Source organism: Ambystoma mexicanum, chromosome 9 (assembly GCF_040938575.1).
Source record: "Ambystoma mexicanum isolate Mex_15411 chromosome 9, UKY_AmexF1_1, whole genome shotgun sequence".
NCBI classification, from domain to species: Eukaryota; Metazoa; Chordata; class Amphibia; order Caudata; family Ambystomatidae; genus Ambystoma; species Ambystoma mexicanum.
In genome coordinates, this window is record NC_090931.1 from 191,604,393 (window position 1) to 191,625,339 (window position 20,947).

At 44.3% G+C, this 20,947-nt stretch overlaps 1 protein-coding gene across 1 annotated transcript in view; it reads left to right on the forward strand.

Moving 5' to 3' along the window:
• Positions 1 to 20,947, forward strand: part of DSCAML1 (DS cell adhesion molecule like 1) — an 866,449-nt gene that overhangs the window by 700,976 nt on the left and 144,526 nt on the right. Inside the window, exon 17 of the mRNA XM_069614463.1 lies at positions 14,932 to 15,172. Within this exon, the coding sequence (XP_069470564.1) occupies positions 14,932 to 15,172 (241 nt within the window). The remainder of the gene's footprint in view (positions 1 to 14,931; positions 15,173 to 20,947) is intronic.

Here is a 20,947-nt window from a genome sequence, read left to right on the forward strand (position 1 = left end):
TTTGAGACTAAACTGGAGCTCGACCAAAACAGGACCTTCTGCTTGATTTGGGACAATGAAAGGCAGTTAATGCCTGTGAAACCTTGAAGACCTTTCCACTAATCTGCTCCCTGTTCCATCGTCGCCATTATTCATTGGTAAACTCTCCTTTTGAAAGAGGTAAGGTTAAGGCCAAACCAACAATAACCAAAATAAAATACAGAGTGTTTCCTACCCAGAAGTAAACTGAGTAAATGTTGATATAAAAACTGATAATTACCCATACAGAAGACTGGGTATAATTTAGAGATAATGTAGGGATAATCTGGCCCAGACCTGGCAGGATAGTCTCCTGCCAGGACTTTCTTTAGCACACTTGCAATTGCCTGGTATACTTATTTTATTCATTTGATATTTATAATGCGCCTATACAGCAAATGGTGTTTCTATCCTGCCAGGGCTTTTCTTTATTGCACTTAAAATGTCCTGGTATACTATCCTGCCAGAGCTTTTCTTTCCTGTGTGCTCTGCACACACTTCCAATTCTATTGATGGCTCTTTTTCACATGTGTTCCGTCACACTTTAAATGTAATATCCCCTTGAGTCTGCTTTATCTGATACAGCACTTGCCTGGTACACTATCCTGCCAGGGCTTTTCTTCAATGTGTATTGCGTACACTTGCAAAACGTAAAGACTCTTACTTCTTGTTCACTTTCTCATTTTATAAAGCGTTCAATTTTTCAGGCTCTTCCAAATCTTTAATTCATATGTTTGACATTAATTTGCTTTCAGCATGTCTGCCGGTACGCCCCGGTGTTCCTGCTTCCCTTTGGGGAAATCCTGGTCTCTTGCTGGCATTCTTTTCTCTTCCCACGGTCAGCCAGAGGCGGTCGTTAGGTTTCTTTCTCCGCCCTTGTTCCTCAGCCAATCCGCTCTCTGCAGCTCTGCTGCTTCTGCTTTCCATCTGTCTTCAGTCAGGACAACGCCTCTGCACCTGCAAATGCCCAGGAGCCCTGTTCTGGCTTTTGGTGTTCTCGTAGCGTGTCTGGTCTCGTGGTCTGCTTCCCATTTCTGTCTTTCTGAGCCGGATGGTTCCATGACAACCCCTGCAGCTTCCCGGTCTCTGTGTCCCAGAAAAGCATCCTTCTCCTTCCAGCAGCATGCCCTGATCAGCTGTGGCTGGGATTTAAATCTCCCAGCTACAGCACTGTACTTGCAACAACTAGAGCACAGCCTGCACTCTTGGTCTTTTCCGCTCTGCATTACTCAGCTCATCTTCCTTGTCCCAATACTCCTGTAGTTATGGGAATGGAAGTCCATTCTTGATGTTGAATCTGTATGTGTCTTTAGAGGTGTTTTAAGGCAACTGCGCTCCTCTGTCAGAGAATATTCGAACCGGCAACCCATGGAACTTAACCACATTTTGTAAAAAGGCATTTGCCAAACTGGCAGCAGTAACTGCTCCCCTCATAGGAATGAAATGCCCTGCTTAGTTATATGATCCACCAACACCAATATGGAAGTACATCCCCAATCCTCCGGCAATTCCACAATATAATATAAGGATAAGGTATGCCAGGGACGTGGCAGAAAAGGCAAAGGATTCAGATACTTAGCTGGTTTTCCATACTCACATTTGGCTTGTGCACGCACCACAGGTTCTCACAAAATTCAACACATCTATCCTCATTCCTTCCCACCAAAAATGCCTTCACATTAGTTCAAGAGTTTTCCTGTAACCAGGACACCCTGCCAATTTAGTTTCATGACATTCCTTCAAAGCAATCTCCCGAATATCAGCACTATGCAGATACAGGCGCTCATCAACTTTGGGTAAACCTCCCTGAATTCTTCTTATAGGGTCTCTTCAAACCCATTCCTACATCTGTTCCTCAGTAATTCGCTGTTTAATCAAAACTCCAAAATCCAGTTTTTGAGTCGAAACCACCACATCAAAATGTTCATCTCCCAATAAAGGTGCTGTTAAGTCTTCCTTCATCTTGAGACTCCATGGGAACTGATGTGAAAAGGGTATCCGCCTTGCCGTTTTGTCTTCCCGGCTTGAAAGTAATTCCAAAATCAAACTCTTGAGAAAAATTAAGACCATCTAGGTTGGTGTGAAGTAAGAGTCTTGGCAGATTTCAAGAAAAGCACATTCCTGTGAACCGTAAGCACAGTCACTGTATGACGAGCCCCCAAAAGGTAGTGTCTCCATTTCTCAAAAGCCTTTTTAATGGCCAACAATTCACGGTCCATAATCGTGTAATTAATCTCTGCGGGGGCCAACTTCTTTGAAAAATACGCTACTGCATGCAGCTGACCAGTCAACCGATGACTTTGGGATAAAACTGCACTCACTGCTACGTTCGAAGTATCTGCCTCCAAATAAAATGGTTGAGATGGGTCAGGGTGAATTAAAATTGATGCCTCTGTAAAATTCTTCTTTAAATCTTGGAACGCCAATTCTGCCTGCTTGGACCATTCAAATTTCACTCCCTTCCGAAGTACCCTTGTGATTGGAGACACCTTCAAAGAAAAGTCTTAGATGAATCTTCGATAGAAATTTGCTAACACCAAGAAGCTCTGTACCTCTTTTACACTTGCTGGAGACAGCCAATCTGAAACTGCTTGAACCTTACAAACATCCATCTCCAAGACCTGAGGAGAAGTTACAAACCCCAAGAATTCCACCTCATTAGTATAAAATTGAGACTTCTCCAGCTTGGCAAAGAGGTTATGGCCTCGTAATCTAGATTAAGATGTCACCTATATAAACAATTACAAAAACGTCCAAAAATTCTCTGAGGACCTCATTGAAGAAAAATTGAAATGCTGCTGGGGTGTTGCACAAACCAAAGGGCATGACTAATTACTCAAATAAACCAAATTTCATTTCAAAAGTGCTTTTCCATTCATTCCTTCTCATACCCTAATGAGATGATATGCCCCCTGCAAATCTAATTTGGTGAAAATATTAACGCCTTGAATCTGATCAAGCATCACTGAAATTAGCAGGAGAGGATAATGGCTCTTGATTGTAATACGGTTAAGGGCTTGATAATCTATGCAGGTTCTTAACGTTTTGTTCTTCTTTGGGACAAAGAAGAGTGGTGAAGCTGCAGGGACTGCGAGGGTCTAATAAACTTCTTGGCCAAATTTTCATCAAGATGAGCCTTGAGATGCTCATTTTCCTTTTCAGTTAAAGCATACACACGACTAGAGGGTATGGGTACACCCTCTTCCAAATCGATTTTACAGTCGTAAGGTCGGTGGGGTGGCAACTCCCCAGCCCTTATCTCATCAAAAACATTCAAAAACTCCTCATAGCACTCGGGCAATTGCCCAACAGCAGCCCCAATACTCGCCTCCCTTACTCCACTATCGGATAACCACAACGCTTCATTGCTGTCCCTCACCTTAGCTGTCAAAAATTCCTCTCTGGGTTTACCTTCCCCAACAAAACATTGTGACAAACAAAATTTGGAAACCAAACTGCCCGCTTCTCCCAATTAACAGTCGGATTATGCAAAGTAAGCCAAGGCATACACAAAATCAACAACAATTGAGGGGCATTGATCAATTCAAAGGCTAACTCTTCATGTCCACCTTCGATTTTTAACCACAGAGGGACTGTCTCGTGAGTTATTGGTCCTGAAGAGAGTAGCGTACCATCAACTGTCCCGACTTGTTCAGGGCTATCCTTAACACTAGCTGGGATTCCAAGGGACTTAGCCAATCCCCAGTCCATAAGGTTACCCGTGGCACCTGAATATAACATGGCGGGTCCCTTTCCTTTAACCTTCCCAGCCAAACATAAGGATACATTTAAAATTATGTGAGGAACTGCCGACTGCACAGAATTTGCAACCAATTGCGATTTTGTAGCTGAAGCTGGAGGATTTTGAGTTATTCTTGGACAATCTTTTAGTAAATGACCTGCCCTTCCACAATATATGCACAAACCTTCCCTGACTCTTTTTTCTCTTATTTCATCAAATGATCTCTGGGTTTGGAGCTCCCTTCTCTACTACCTATGGAAGGTCTGAACTCTCTACTCACAAAACCTCCTTTAGGTCTTTCCAATCTAAAAGTTGTCTTAACGTCTGCTAAACTCTTCCTATGTTCCCCTCTACATTCACTTAACCTTAAATCTAATTGCATAACCAATGTGATTAAGTCCTCACAAGACGATGGTCTATCACAATGGTTGACAGAGCATCCTTGAGATCGTCTCGCAAACCCCTATAAAATAGTGTTGCTCTCTTATCTTCGGGCCAATTTGACTCTAATACCAAAGATTTAAACTGGGTGATGTAACTAATCAAATCTTTACTCCCTTGCCGTAACTCCAACAACTCAGAATCCACCTCCAGAGAAACTGAACGTCTATCAGACATCTTACTGAATTCCCTCATGAAGCCTTTAAAATCTTCCAAAAAAAGGACTCTGCTGATTTACCAACAAGACCGACCAAGCTGCTGTATCCCCAGACAGGTAAGACAAAATAAAAGCCACCTTTTTTGGTTCCTGTGGGAAAAATGTCAGGTCGGCACAAGAAATGTAGTTGCCATTGAGTTACAAATACTGAAAACCTTTTGGCATCTCCCCCATAGCGCGCAGGTGCCGCCAGACGAATGGGTAATTGATGGCATTCCCTATTTCGTACGACCCTTTCCATCCTACTTCTGACCACAGTCTCATCTATCTGAGCTAAAACCGCTAGACCCAAATCCTCCGGTAACGGAGTTCCCTGAGTTTGCAATTCACTAAACTTCTCAACAAACCATTCCTCCTTTTGATTCAAGAACATATTCTCATTCCAGACTCCCTTTAACTCCTGTCTGATTTCAGACAACACCTCCCCCAACGCACTAAGTGAGAGACCTGCGGGGTCCATGACAGCTCAGACGGAACAATCACCTTGGGCCTTTCATACTGTCAGGTTCTCTTCAAGCCTTCCGTGGGAGCTGCCTGACCCCACAGTCCCTCACTAGCTGAGTAGTGCCCCACTTTCAGAATTACAGTGAAAAGCAGTTCATTCAGAGGGGGAAAGGAGGATTGGGACAAAACAACAAATGACACAGGAGCTCTTCTTGCTTCTTACGTGCACCCTGCATAGGAGTCCAGGAGTTAGTACGCAATCTCATATAAATTGCTGCTTAATCTCTCAACTTTTTACCCAAAATAAGTACCTGTGGCTCCTCCTCGAAAAGCCTTGAGAAATCAAACCCTAAAGCTTGTGCTTCAATTGCAGTTTTTAAATTACTTTCAAAGCTTTCAGAACAGTCTTCACCAAGACCTTCTAAACATCTCTTCAGTTGAGTGGTTTCTTGTTTTATCAGGACATTTCAACTTTCAATTTCCAAAACAATAACCTTTTTTATATTCAGCAGTAGTTTTTAATAGCAGTTGCTACACATTGCGAAGTTTCTGTACCCAGGGGTTCGTTTGCACCTCCTTTCAGGAAAAAATGTGCCCCAAAACGAAGTTGTTTGTTTTTCAACAACTCGGTTCCAAAGCGAGAAACCTAAATACCTAAAGATCCCAAAACTTCTTCCAAACTCCATTTCCCAGCATGCCCAGATCAACCTGGCTGGTAGCTACACGTATGCGCATGCTCCGAAAATGATCAGATGAATTAAAAGGTAATTAGCCTGTTGAGGCTTTAGTTCACTGAACAATTGTTTGATGTTCAATTTTCAGGGTACGTTTTAGCCTTAGTCTTCATCCCAGAAAACAGTCATAACACGGAACGACCCTCCGCTCGTTCCTGATGTTTACAGCCTACAGTGGCGCTGCTACGCAGCTCGCATTACTTCAACCGCACGCGCTCTGGTAATATGACACAAGTGCAGCGGTTAAATAATACTTGCCCAAATGAGCGAAAACAAATGCTGTACACCACGACTAGTTTTAACCTCAAATGCCAATGCGGAGTTAAAATACTGTTCTAAGACTCCGCCTCCGCTCCTTTTCGGCTTGCTGCCTCATGCGAATAAGAGACTGCGTTTGACTACGTATTCACAACTCACGAACCACTCATTCAGAACCGCTTACGTTTCCTATCTGATATTAAGCGGTTCAGCGTCTGCAGCTCGTTAAACAAATATCCCGTTTGATAAACAGTTCCACTTTAAATACTATGAAGATAACTTTACCAAAAAAATTGCAGTGCTAGTCTTAGCTGCACCCCCAAGAAAAAACTAGTTCTGCTTCATAAAAAGCTGCACTCCCACCAGAGTTGTTGATTGAAGATCTCTCCTAAGCAAACTTGCAACTTCAGACTGGGAATGTTCAAAATGATAGGCCTAAAGGGATCTTACAAGAAACTTGACTGCTTAGTCTAGGGGAAAGTGATGAAAGGCAATTTAGAATGGGCATTCAAGATCATATTCTCTTAACATTACAGGTTGGAACCCTGCTGTGAAGATCCACCATCTTGGACTGGGTTCTGACCCAATCCTCCATTTTGAACATAGAACTCAGCAGATCTCTGAGAGAAAACATTCCGTAAAACTTTTTGCCATTTATCTTTGTTCCCAAAGTCACTACCCACATGCTTATGTGAACTACTAGCACTATGGGTCCTCATATTGGGTCTAACCTTACCTGCCTGGCCCCTGGTGCCCTTGACAGTCCATTCTCAATGTTGAATCTGGATGTGTCTTTAGAGGTGTTTTAAGGCAAGTTAGCTTTTGATGACTTGTAAGTAAAGTCTGAAGTCATTTTTATGAGATCTAGAGGTCAAGTCAAATCTTGAGAGTTTATACACAGATCTTGTCAGATGTTTTTTGATACTTTTCCTAGGGGAACGAGGGGAGGTTTAACAACATGCCATTAGGGCATCGTGCATTGATGGGGCACCCTCAAAAGAGGAAGGGGAATACTGTGACTTGTCCAAATGTACCGTGCCACTTCCTCGTAGGTAGTCTCCCCCCACACCCTCATGTGATCCTCCCTCATATAGCCACCCCCATGGTCAGGATCAGGTAGCAGCTTTCGTCCCCATGCCACATGGGGAGAGTTTACCACTGGGAAAGCAGTGATGATACCATCTGATTCATCACAGGATGTGATGGTATCAATTAATAACGGCCAACACCCATGTCATATCAAGGCAGGTGAGAGGATTGCCAAAGGGGTCCAGGAAAGAGCAGTCTTTCCCAAACTCGTGGAGGAAGAATTCCACACCAAAAGGGGCAAAACAGGAATTGAGAGGCCGAAAAAGACCCTGAGCCTCCTAAAACATCTGACTTAGAATATAATGAGATCATCCCGGATTTAGCGTTCACACAGAGGAATGATCCCATCTTGTCAGAAGCATTACTAAAACTGATCCCTGTGAAGAGGTTAAAGGAAAAGAAGGCCCATTCTTTTTCATCAAGCAAGGGATACTGTATAGAGGAAAGTCTGAAAGAGTTCCACAGTCCCAAATTGTGGTTCCCAGAAGTCATTGCAGAATGGTATTAGAGGTTGCCCACTCATCTTATCTTCGGACACCTGGGAACCGCCAAGACAAAAGGTCAAGTGATGAGAAGGTTTTACTGGCCAGGGGTGTATGCTGGGGTGAACATTTTTATTGCATCCTGTTCCATCTCTCAGAAATACTGCCTCACATTGTCCTTCCCCAGCACCTTTACAACCCTTAACTATCAGACATACCTTTCTATAATAATAGGTATGGATATTAAAAGTCCACTTGAACAATCTAGACTGGGGAACAAGTACATACTTGTCATCCTTGATTAAGCCACCCGGTACCCCAAGGCTTTCCCTATGCACAACAACACATCCCAACAAATATTAAAACGCCTTATTCCTTTCCTGTCCCAGGTAGGCTTCCCCAGTGAAGTTCTGATGGATTAAGGCTCTAATTTCACAAGCAAGACCATGGGAGAGGTAATACAAACCCTACGAACATCCAGAGGGATGCTTAGTAGAACGCTTTAATAAGACACTCAAAAGCGTCCTTAGAAAACTTGTGGAGGCGCAGAGTAAACATTGGGACATGATGATCCCATGGTCCCTATTTGCGGTCAGAAAAGCCCCACAGGCCTCCCTAGGCTTCTCCCCATTTTAAATCCTGTACGGAAGAGACCTTCAGGACTTACTTGATATGTTAAGAGAACCATTGTCCCAAACAGCACAAAGGATCAAAGAACATATGAATTTAGTGAGGGACGTTGTCCATTCCCATTAGTCCAAAGTGCATGAACAACGAACGACTCACTATGAAAAAAGAACGGTAACCCAATCGTTTTCTATCGGACAGAAGGTTCTTGTTTTGCTTCCCACTTCAGATGATAAAATCCTGTCACGTTGGCATTGGCCATACAAAGTGGTAGAACAAACAGGACCATGCAACTACTGATTTGCCCAGCCTGACCGTAGGAATAATACCCAGATATATCACATACATTTGTTGAAAGAATGGTGAGAAGATCCCATAGAACAAACCTTAGTTTAATGGCCAGTCTTCTATCCGAACAACAAGAGAATTACAGACTCGCACCATAGGACCTCCCCTCTTTTTAACAAAAAGACATATAAGATCTAATAAGTTGTTTCCCTGATGTCTTTAGTGAAGAACCAGGAAGAGTCCAAAAAGTTGTCCATTACCTCTGCACTCCTCCTGCAAAGGTCATTAATTTAAAACCATACAGGATTCCTGAAATGTGAAAAGAAATAGTTGTTCAGGAGGTGGAAAAGATGCTGTTTCCAGATATCATCTAACCTTCTCTAAGTCCCTGGTCATCACCTATAGTCCCGGTGGCTAAACCAGGTCAATGGTGTAGATTTTGAATTGACTTTAGAAAGCTCAATGCAATATCTCAGTTCAACAACTATCCCATGCCAAGGATAGATGAGTTGATAGATTGACTGGGAAATGCTGTAGATCTCTCCACGATTAATCTTACCCAGGGCTATTGGCCGTTGCCATTAAATCCAGCAGACTAACAGAAGACAGCTTTTTCCACACCTAGAAGTCTATTTCATTTCAGAGTACTCCCTTCTGGACTTCACAGAGCCCTGGCAAGTTTCCAGAGGCTCTTAGACCAAATCCTTCATCCCTTCTTGGAGTTTTGTGTCGCTTCGTTGGACAACATTGTTATGCACAGTAAAGGTGAACATATCATCCACCTACATAAGGTAATTCAGGAATTGAAGCAAGCCGGTTTTACGGCACACCCCAATAAGTGCCTTCTGCCACAGTCTGCATTACATTATCTAGGGTTCTTTGTGAGAAATGGCTTAGTCCAATCACAGAGTACAAAAGTCTGGGCGGTCCAGGAAAATCCAATACCGAAAATGAAGTGGGATTTAAGGGCCTTTTTTGGGTTGGTGGGGTACTAAAGAAGGTTTATCCCCAACTATTCCAATTCCACCATCACTGACCCTTTAACGGGTAAACTAAAGAATACTGACACCAAAAACGAAAATGGTAAACAGATCAGACCTGCTTAAGCACCCTAAAGCAATTTTATGTAGTGAACCTGTGCTAAAAGTCCATACTTTCAAGAGAGACTTCCTTTTACAGAAGGATGCTTCTAAAGTTGAACTCTAGCAGTATTATCACAAGAAAATGTAGGTATAGAGCATCCCATACTTTATTTTTCCGAAAACTGTTCCTTCTGGAACGTAATTGTGCTGCCATTGAGTTAGAGGCCTTGGCAATCAAGTAGGCGGTGGGATACCTAAAATATTACCTTACAGAAACACAATTCAGATTGATCACTGATCACGATCCTCTCACTTGGTTAAGCATCTGTAAAGACACGAACCCTCGCGTAATGTGCCTGTGACTTGATCTTCAACCCTTCTACTTTTCTGTTGAACACAACGGGAAAATGTCAAGTAAATGTTGATTTCTTGTCCTGATTTCCCTTAAAAGATGAGGAGGCCAGCAACAATAGGGGAAGGGTGTGTGACAAATCCCTTGATGTCGTCATTTCTCCCACAGAGGGGGGCCCTTCCCATGGAGTCAGGGAGGTGAGGCCGCAACCTGATAGTCCCACTGGGTGTGATACTCAGTCGGAGGATCCCATGGGAGGGGACACCCTCTGCAGGATAAGGGAAGACTATCATGGGAGAACGCGGTATGTCAACCACCATTCTGCCCTACATGATCCACCGCACAACATGGATAGGGCCAAAACACCCCCATGCTCTGTCTCCTATTTCTTCTGTTAGTTGCTTCATGCATAGTAGTCCTGTCTATCAGATAGACAATACTGTGACGAAGTCTGAGAAAGTATGGGAGTAGATGGCTTCAGAAGTACTGACGCAAAGAAGAGCAGGGCAATGAAGAGCCCTATGCCGAACCATGCCAAACATACTAGCTATCCGAAATTCAAGAGCTGACTAACCATAAAAACTGATGAAGAACTTTCCTCAGTCAGTCCTGCCTCAGAGGAGCATCAAGCTGGGAAGCAAGGGCGCACAGTTAGGACGCACTGCAGACCTGGATGCCTGTAGAAGGAGGTCTGTGTCTGAAAAGGTGGAGGGGAGCCTAAACTCTCCTGAAGGCTGGAAAACTCAACGTCTGGTGGCAGGAAGGAAGCCAACTGAGTGGTCCAAGCGAGACCCAACATGCGGAAGAAACTAGCTTGGCGGAGCCGCCAAAACCGAGATCAGAGATGAGAGCCAAAGGAAAGCAAAAGAATCTTGCGTGTGTTGCCGAGGACTGGGACCCTTGCGGACCATGTTAGAAGATACGGGGATGGGGACTGTGAAGGCGCTGGCAACCCCTAAAGGCTGTAGATGGGAGGATGTGCAGAACAACCTTCCTCATCCCGGTGGGACCAGGCAGAGAAATGAGGACATACTGGGTGAGAGTGCACCCCAAAGAAACCAGAAGAGAGATAAGGGTTTGGGACCTGTATGTTGAGAGAATTGTACATGCAAGACAATGTCTGGTAGGATAGTGAACCAGGCCTAATTGAGACATAAACCTGAGAAGGGGATCTGGGACCCACATAATAAGAGGATCAGGGGGCAAGAGATATATTTTGGCAAACATCAAGAGAAGATCAGAGGAGTAAAGATATATCCTCTGGTAAAAATCAAGACATATATGAGATTATTGAGCAGAGCCCAAGAAAGGCCTGGGAAGGAAGGCATTTCCACCACCTTTTTTGAACTGTAACGAATCGCCCGAGAGGGCCTGGGGTAGGGAGATACAATCCCCCCTCTCCCCAATCTGTGTGGAACTATACAGAAGCCTAGTGAGGGCTAGAGGAAGGAGGATATTCCCCCATAATTTACAAACTGTCTAAAACAATCCAGTAGCAGGGAGCCACCCTTCTGGAATCGGTGTGTAACCTATTCTATAGTTTTCTTTTGAAGGGTAAGGGACGGAAATAGGTTTGGGACACAGGGCAGTGGACTATTTGAATTTGACAGACATTCTGACATCATCCTTAGTTTTATTTGAGGCAGGGAAAGCCCTCTTAGTTATAGGGACAGATGGGGTTCTTCCTTATTTTCCTGTTAAATAAGTGTATGCCAACAAGCATGCCATCTTTGTGTTCTGCGTCTACTTCTGCACCCTTACAGCAGTGAGGAAGGGATAAGGCAACAGAGATGTAGATAAATCAATAGCAGATTGTATACGTGGGATTTACTTCCTGAAAGAAGAGTTGCTTGCAGTGTTCCAAAGAAGCAAGTATAGTATGAAGAGACTGGGGAGGAAGAAAGTTCTTCGAAACCTCCTGTTTGTTGGGAGATTAATCTAGGTGCAGAGATAAGAAAGAGGTTTTGGAAGCCTTATTGGATTTTTTTATGTTGGGCAATACATTTGTGTCTACTTCAATATAGAAGAAGCACCAGTGTGCGTATGTTTTTTTTTCTCTTGCTGAATAGTTGAAGTGAACTGTTGACTTCCTTTATATTTAAAGGAAAGGGGAATGGGTTTAAAGGGAATTTGAGAGTTCAGGGCAGCAGAAAGCCAATCGCCAAAGAGGAAGAAAGCAGATGTGACATCAAAAGGTGGATGACCGAAGTTTATTTGATGGGCTCAGCAAGGTTTTGGGAAAGGGAAGCGGGTGAGGGGGAGCAGTGGCAAGAGAAAGGGAAGGGATAAATAGGAAGTGAGGGCAAGGGCATATTAAATATAGATGAGAAAAGGAAAGGAGAAGATGAGATAGTGTGGCATACCTTCCGAGTCGGCCTCTTGTTTAGTTTAGAGAGTCTTGGGATAGAGAAATTGTCAGTTAGACCACATGTTAAAGGGATTGAGGTCAAAATGGGAGGGATAGCCGTCTGAGGGCTTCTGTAAAGGTATCAGTGAAGTGGGGCTCAGTTTTGGAGGCCGGTAAACTGAAACCGCAAGAATAGAAGGGTTATTAGGGGAGGTATCGAGTATGAGTTAGTTGGGTTGCTTGAGCCTAGCTTTTGGATACAAGTAGACTGAGCTACACGTAAGGTTTCAATTGCATAATTTTATTGGTTCTAAACCAAGAGAATGTTGCAATTTATCACACTTTCTAAGTCGTTACAAATTGTCATGTTTCACAAATGGTTACAAGTGTCCAGTGTTGCAAAAGTGCAAGTGGTTCACAAGTGCCACAGGTGTCCAGTGTCACAAATGCAAAGGCTGACGAAGTGCCAACATACTCCATTTGGAGGCACGTGCTATTGTTTCGCCCTTTCCCGGGTTTCTCAAGGCACAGTTACAATATAGGTGTGAATGTTACACTTAATTGAGTGTGTTTCAATTAGTACAAGGTTCAATTGGTACTGTCCTTCCCAATTGTAATACAATACAAGCACATCAGTTACCATATATAGTTGTACATTCTCTTTCGAGCAACTACATTTCCCAAGAGGAGAGCCATAAGTCTATGGTTTTCAGTTTGAATACTGAAGTTACTGTCTTTGTTGGCTGTATCAACTTCAAAGGTTGAGTAATCTTAAATTTGTAGTATTCTACTTACCGAAGTTTCCCTCATGAGGTTCCTTTATCAAAATCCATCTTGGTCATGTGTCTTGTGAATAAGCGCTGGTTGCCTTGTCGGTCCGGTATTCTTTCAGGATGGCTGTGAAAGAATACAGGACCGGCAAGGCAAACTGCGCTTATTCACAAGACACATGCCCAAGAGGGATTTTGATAAAGGAACCACATGAGGGAAACCTCGCAAAGTAGGATACTACAAATTTAAGATTACTCAACCTTTGAAGTTGATAGGGCTAACAAAGACAGTAACTTCAGTCTTAAAACTGAAAACCATAGACTTATGGCTCTCCTCTTGGGAAATGTAGTTGCTCGAAAGAGAATGTACAACTATATATGCTAACTGATGTGCTTGTATTGTATTACAATTGGGAAGGACAGTACCAATTGAACCTTGTACTAACTGAAACGCACTCAATTAAGTGTACCATTCACACCAATATTGTAACTGTGCCTTGAGAAAGCCCGGGAAAGGGCGAAACAATTGCACGTGCCTCCCATTGGAGTATGTTGGCACTTCGTCAACCATTGTACTTGTGACACTGGACACTTGTGGCACTTGTAAACCACTTGAACTTTTGCAACACTGGACACTTGTAACCATTTGTGAAACATGGCAATTTGTAATGACTTATAAAGTGTGATAAATTGCAACATTCGCTTGGTTTAGAACCGATAAAATTATGCAATTGAAACCTTACGTGCCGATCGGTCTACTTTTATTCAAAAGCTAGGCTCAAGCAACCAAACAAACTCATACTTTACTTACTGACTGACTAGTGGATTTCAGTCATTGCTGGGTTCTGCTGCTCGGCTCGGCCAACGGGCCACACTCACTGTTTAGATACCCCAAAATATTAGGGGGAAGTGCACAGCCTATTATCCACTATCCTTCTTATTAGGGGAGGTGATTTAAGTGGCAAACAAATTTGCAGCTATAAATATGGGGAATCTAATGAGTGCACAAGAGACAACATCTTTCCAAATGATGACCATTACACCGCATTGTTAGGCTGGCTGGTCAAATGGCCTGACCAGAAGCTTTGCCTGACCCTTCCAGCATTGTGTAGCAGGGCTGGTGGGGGTCATTATAATCTCTATATCTATGTTCCAAGCCCCTTCCCCTCCATCAACCAGTGCCTTTGTATTGATCATTCTACTTTTGCAGTCACTTCCGTAAAGCTTCTAGTGACTGGATTGTTAATGCTGGCTACATGACCTATGGTGCAGGGTTTCTGTTCGTAGCACTTTCCTCCCTCTAAATCAAATGCTGGTTCCTTTTGCATTAGAATAATGTGGAGAACTGAAACGCCTGATGCCCACTTTATGGACTTCCCTAAGCTGGTGTTCCCCAAGTCGTTGATTGGAAATTCTTGAATAGCTTAGTCAGTATGTAAATAAAGGGGATTGCTGTTGTAGTAATTTGTCCTTGGTGTGAAGTTCTCAGATTGTGAGTGCCAGCTGCCTCGAATGGGTCTCGGAATTGTATCACTAGATAACAGTTGAGGCCGCTCTTCCCTATCATGGGTTTGGTTTGTGCTTTTCCTTCTGGAATGACACTGCAACGCTGGAATGACACCCCAGAACGTAAAATAAACATTGTCCTATGGAACCTCAGTCATAGCTCACCTGTAACTGGCCCCTTTGTGTCATGTGTGCCCCAATGTTTTCTGTTTCCTGGAAGAAATAACCGTGCCGTACTGCGTCACTTGGTGTCATTGTTGTAATCGGTTTCCTTCCAGAATGCTTGGCAGCGCCGTACCGTTGCCACTGGGCGTCGCTGCTTCAATGGTACAGGTCTGCTTGATCATGCCGGAGCTTTGAGTCTATTGTAGGTTTGTATGCTATCTGAGCTATCTTACATATGCACTCTACAACCTAGGAATTCCTAGTAGTGTATATGGGTGGCCTCTCGTTATATGGAGCAAACTGAGTTTTTCCATCCAACCCAATATTTCCACCTTAATCCTTCCCTTCCATGTCTCCATTCACCGTCAGGCACCAAAGAAAGAGCTGCAGAATGGGGTGATCCGGGGTTACCAGATCGGCTATCGAGAGAACGGACCAGGCAGCAATGGGCAGTACAGTATCGTGGAGATGAAGGCTACAGGTGACAGCGAGATCTACACCCTCGACAACCTCAAGAAGTTTGCCCAGTACGGGGTGGTGGTGCAAGCCTTCAATCGAGCGGGCACCGGACCCTCATCCAGTGAGATCAATGCCACCACATTGGAGGATGGTGAGTCAAAAATGAGTGGGCATGGCGAGTTTGGGAGTTGTATTGAGTATGACTTTGATGAACTTACTGGCAAGTCAGTCTCAGTTCCTTGGATAGCCAGCTGGCTACCGAATCATTTATAGGAGACTACCTATTCAATTCAATGCTGTCCCCCGTCTCTGGTGAACCACAGAACACCAGCCTATGCCAGTGGCACAGATGATTGGTTTGCACATGAGATGGATACCGAAAGATGGATACCCAATGATGCAAGTTGTTCAAAATACATAGATAATACAATCATTAAGAGGGTAACAAGGCAGAAACATTTTAGATACAAGCAACACAACCCATAGTGCTACAGTGAATGCATAGTTGCGGTATTGGTTTTGGGGGTGTCGCGTAAATGGTGCCATGAGTTTCAGATGGAAGGCAGGAACAGTTGCATTGTGTGCCAGGGGTGTGTAACAGACTGTGATGCACTGATCTTTCTTTAAAAACATTCTTTCATTACGGATTGTTTGGTTGTCTGGTGGACAGCTTTAGAATTTTGAAGATTTCTTACAGGCTTGTGTCTTTGGATATCAGGTCCTGGAAATGTAGTACATGGCTTCCAAATGGGGTGATAAGTCACTACAAGGGGACGGCCTTCATAGCTGCTGTGGTTCATACTGTGGTAGGTCGACTCTAGGTTTTATGGTGGCTCTGGATATATATATACATATATATATATATATAATCACACACAAGCTGTTAAAAAATCATGAAATGTATCCCAGTTTGAGGTGGCACCTTTACCCTTTGACTCCCTGCCCCACCCACCCAATAACTCCCCCAAACTCCACTGGTCTCCTCGTTCTTACTTTTCCACCACCACATATTTTTTAGTTTAACTATTAATGTTTGTAAACCAGGTTTGGTCCTTAAGTGGGGTGTGCCTGCTAGAATAGCTTTGAAGTAATTATTGGAAGATCAGCATAGTTGTAATATAGTGCAATAGAGTTTCCAGAGCTTCGTCTCTCACTTGTTCAGCTACACCCACTTCAACTTTGTTTTTTGAGTATGGGTTCAAGATCATAATGTCGGTTAAGGGAATGTTTGATTGGTAATGAGGTTCTTTTGATGCTAGTGTGCAGTCTGATGTTGCCATTTGTGAGTTAGGCCTTTGGCCCCAAATTCTCTATTATGTGGAAATCCTGCGAAGGCCAATAGATGGAAGAAACAGCCATAGGTTCCTTTTAGTTGGCCTTCAGGGGTAAGATTACTAAATCCAGCTGCAGCCGCCAAGCTGCCGTTCAGAAGAACTCTTTCTGGGAAGTTGTGCTAGAGGAACCAATTTATGGACAGAGCAGAGTTCAAAGATGGGGGCGACTTGCCAATTGTGCAAATTGTGGCTTACAAAGAAGGGATGTGGTTCAATCTGAAGAAGAGTTTGTGGACGATGCTGATTGAAGTATGTGATGGGTCCTAATTTAATCTCCATTTTCAGCCCAAAACATTTCAGTACTATATAAATGATGAACCGTCGCTGATTTTCCCACATCTCTATTATTGAATGGGGGAAAAATAGTGAAATGGTTTGGTCCAAAGACCTGCAACTCAGTCATAATACAAAGGAAGCCTGGGGTACCATTCGGCCTATATTGGGTTATGTTTTAGTTTGCAGCTGTTTCCGGTCACACGATAAACTGGCATATGCAGGTCACTGAAGGGATCTGCCCCTTCAATGTTTAGGGTAAATTTACATTTGATTGGCCGAGTTCAACTAGTCTTCCTCTCATTTATTGGAATATCAACCAAATTTAGTTGGCCATGTGTTTTGAGGGTTCATACCTAGTCTGTGGGTCCTACTTTCCCCTGTATCATGGACGTAATTCCATCCAACTGGATTTCAGAGTAAAGTACATCTCTTCAGTTGAGAAACGGTCGGATAATTATTTGTGTCTCCTTTTCTCGGAGGAGCAAAATGTTCAGGTTTTCTAAATATCCATCATGAGTATTCAGGAGCCACATTTGTATGCAATTGATCCGAATGGGCAATCCTACACATAGTCATGTTCTCGCTGGCATCACTAACCTACCGGTGCTCACTGACGAGTGAGTGATATTGAATCAATCGGACCACTTCCCAAGTCTGTGTCTCTACTCTGGTAGGCTTGCAGATTGGAGTATAGGTGCTTCTACTCCTATGTGGCCAAGGGGAAATCTGTTCTACTCCTACATCAGAGCTCCTTTTGAGGGTCTGGCCCACATGTACTATAATTTTAAAGTGGTTTCTATAGTAACCTTCCAAAATATTCTGCTAGTACAAATGTTTTTAAAGCAAAGTAGGGTTTGCATTTCAATGTCAAACAAGTTCCCCTGTGAAAGGCTGAGAGGTATGTCGGAGGCAAAGTCTGTTCTACCCTGAGTTCATTGGTGGCTATGGGGGTTCTTCTTTTAAAAGCACATGAGAGATCCTTGTTATCACGCATCCACTCCCGTTCATGCATTTGTTCCTTTTCCCTTCGCCTCCCTCTCAATTGAAGCTCTTCTGTACCACCCCTTCCTGCCCATCCCCTTCCTACTCCCATCCCCTTTCTTCGCATCCCATCCCCTTTCTTCGCATCCCATCCCCTTTCTTCGCATCCCATCCCCTTTCTTCGCATCCCATCCCCTTTCTTCGCATCCCATCCCCTTTCTTTCTTCGCATCCCATCCCCATCCCCTTTCTTTCTTCGCATCCCATCCCCATCCCCTTTCTTCGCATCCCATCCCCTTTCTTCGCATCCCATCCCCTTTCTTCGCATCCCATCCCCTTTCTTCGCATCCCATCCCCTTTCTTCGCATCCCATCCCCTTTCTTCGCATCCCATCCCCTTTCTTCGCATCCCATCCCCTTTCTTCGCATCCCATCCCCTTTCTTCGCATCCCATCCCCTTTCTTCGCATCCCATCCCCTTTCTTCGCATCCCATCCCCTTTCTTCGCATCCCATCCCCTTTCTTCGCATCCCATCCCCTTTCTTCACATCCCATCCCCTTTCTTCACATCCCATCCCCTTTCTTCACATCCCATCCCCTTTCTTCACATCCCATCCCCTTTCTTCACACCCCATCCCCTTCGTTCACATCCCATCCCCTTCCTGTCCCTTTCCTCCCTATCTCACCAGTCTCTCCTTCCCAGCCCATCACCTATCCTTCACATCCCATCCCCTTCCTTCACATCCTGTCACTTTCGTCCCTATCTCACCCCTTTCCTTCCTACCCTCTCCCATTCCATCCCATTCACTTTCACCCCATTCCCTTCCATACCATCCCCTGCGCAGGGGCAAACACGCGTGTAACTCACTTAACCCCTTTCCTGTAGCCCTTCTGTGTTCCTCCTCCTCCTCCCCTCAACCGCTCCCTGCACAGGCCCATTGCCTAAAACCACCTCATCCTGCACCCTTCTTATCCCCCTCCACCTGTAACCTAGAAAGAGGGAGGTGTTTTTTACTGGACGTATGTATTGTCCATTACTTCTCCTTCCTTCGCTCACTGAACCCGTGCAGGAAATTCATTTTTTTTATGCTCGGCGTGTGACACTATAAAGACTATAATTTTTCTCTCAGCTGTCGGATGGGGCGTTCACCTTTTTCTTTTCCTATTTTGTTCTTTTTGAAGCCAGCCATTTTTTTTGTTCTTCGGAACAAAAGGTGCCGAAGCTCTTGAGGGACAATAACTGGAGGGTGTTGTCGCTTAAAATGAATTTGAGTGGGTGTGCACCCAAATAATGGCGATGTCATGTATATGCCATATCCTGTGTACCAGAGGAGAGTTCTGTGGTCTGGAAGCACTCGCCTCATTGGCACCACTGAGTTCTATTCTGACAAGCACCCACTGTGTTCATACCATGCAAGTGGCAGTTCCGATCTATCATTGCGACAGAAAGGGGGTAGGGTCTACTGTGTATTCATGATAGACCTGTCTTGCACCCAATGCTGTAATTAACAGGGGATGCATGTTGGTCAGTCTTTGGGTGCACTGGCGCACTTTCCGTGGGTCTATGTTGAAGTAGGGGGGGGGGGTGCTTTGCGTCAGGTTTCGGGAGTTGGGTGCATGGGGCAGAGATGTGTATAGGATCCAGCACACCTAGAAGGCTAGGGTGTGCCACAGCACACGTCGTGACTGGGCTTCATAAGAGGTCCCACTAGACATGGACCCTCTCCATGATCTGCACAGTCTAACTGGATGAGTGAAGCAGCAGAACATCTCGACTCCCAGCCCCCCCCCCCCCCCCCGTCTCACCCCCTCTCTCACACACACACACACCTACCTACTTGTGCTGTCACCTGAAGCACGTTTGGGGTGAGTGCTGTACAAATGACAAAACTACAAATCAAATTCTGGCCCGCACCAGCGAGGTGCCACTATACCCGGAGCTGTTCCTATGAGGGGACTCCACAAAACCTTGAATCGTCGTAGTGCGGCACAATTGTGCGGCTATTTTTCATCCTTAATTAAGGCGCTCGTTAGACTGGCGCAGTGAGCACTCCTCCTGGACCCTTTAAGACCCGGGCTTTTCCAGCAATGTCTTATGCATAATTATTATCCCGCCACTGCGTGCAACATTGGCCTATCCCAGCAGCCCCTAATTATGGTGCTTCTATTTTTTTTACACCTAAAGTAATATGGAACAATACTCATTTTTAAAGAGCATAATTATCTTGATGTATCGTTATTTAAACACTCATAAAAATGTTGCGTTACCTCTTCTGGGGCGGTGAGAAGCCATTACCTTCACATCTGGCTAATCGTGCAGGGCTTTGATTTTTATCCCCCTCCCTTGTTTTTGTTTACTTAGTTCTTTCGAGTTTTTAAAACCTCCAATTTACTATTGGCCTCCCCTAGGGTACCCCAGCACCTTATGAAGCTTGACAGGGCAGTATTAATAGAAGACTCTCTTTCAGGGGTTCTCAGTTTATCCCTATGACATTTCATTGCATATAATTGTCTGGTGTTCCATCTCCTGCAAGTTTATCTCAAAATATTGTTTGGCAAATGTGAGACACTGTCGCCTCCTTTTTTTTTTCTCGTGGACGTAGACTTCGGTAGTAATGTGGCTTACTTGGGCCTCTTGGACAGCCGAGCAGACAGGAGAAATTGGGGGCCAGGCTCAAAGCCTGAATCCGCCCTACACAAGAATGGAAATTCCATGTATCTAGAGTATCATCGCCTTAGTGGCAGGACAATCATCATTGTAGTGGGTGATAATATTAGAAGGGGGTCTGCTCGCTTATACTGAAACATGGACCTAAGACTGGGAGAGGGTGTCTCCTCTGTATGGGGCTGTGGCTGTGAAAAACCCCAAGCAGCTGCACAATTACAGCTCCAGTGGAAGAGCGGCAGCTTGGAGTTTGTGACAAATCTAGCAACATTTACTGATTCCCTGGAGGGAAGCTTCTCTCACGCAGCCAGGGCAAGGCAGATGCTACCTGACTTTGACCCTGGGGTGACTTTCTGCAGGATGACCACGTAGGGGAGGTCAAATTCCAGGGAGACAGAAAAATACTGCATCCGAATAATCCTTCAGCTGTAATTCTTAATGACACCCACGTAACTTTGCAAGATTCTTGTATGGCTTATTGTTATATAGATGGAGAATCCCTGGGTTCGCATGGCCAAGAGTATTATTTATTCTCCCCCACCCTGTATAGTACTGAGACGAGGAAGAGTGATGGAGTAATGAGGATGACCAGAAGCGGTCAGCCAATTCTGCATTCTAGTCTTTGGAAAATACTAACCAATGCCGGGACATTTAAAACGGACACAGCTGAAAA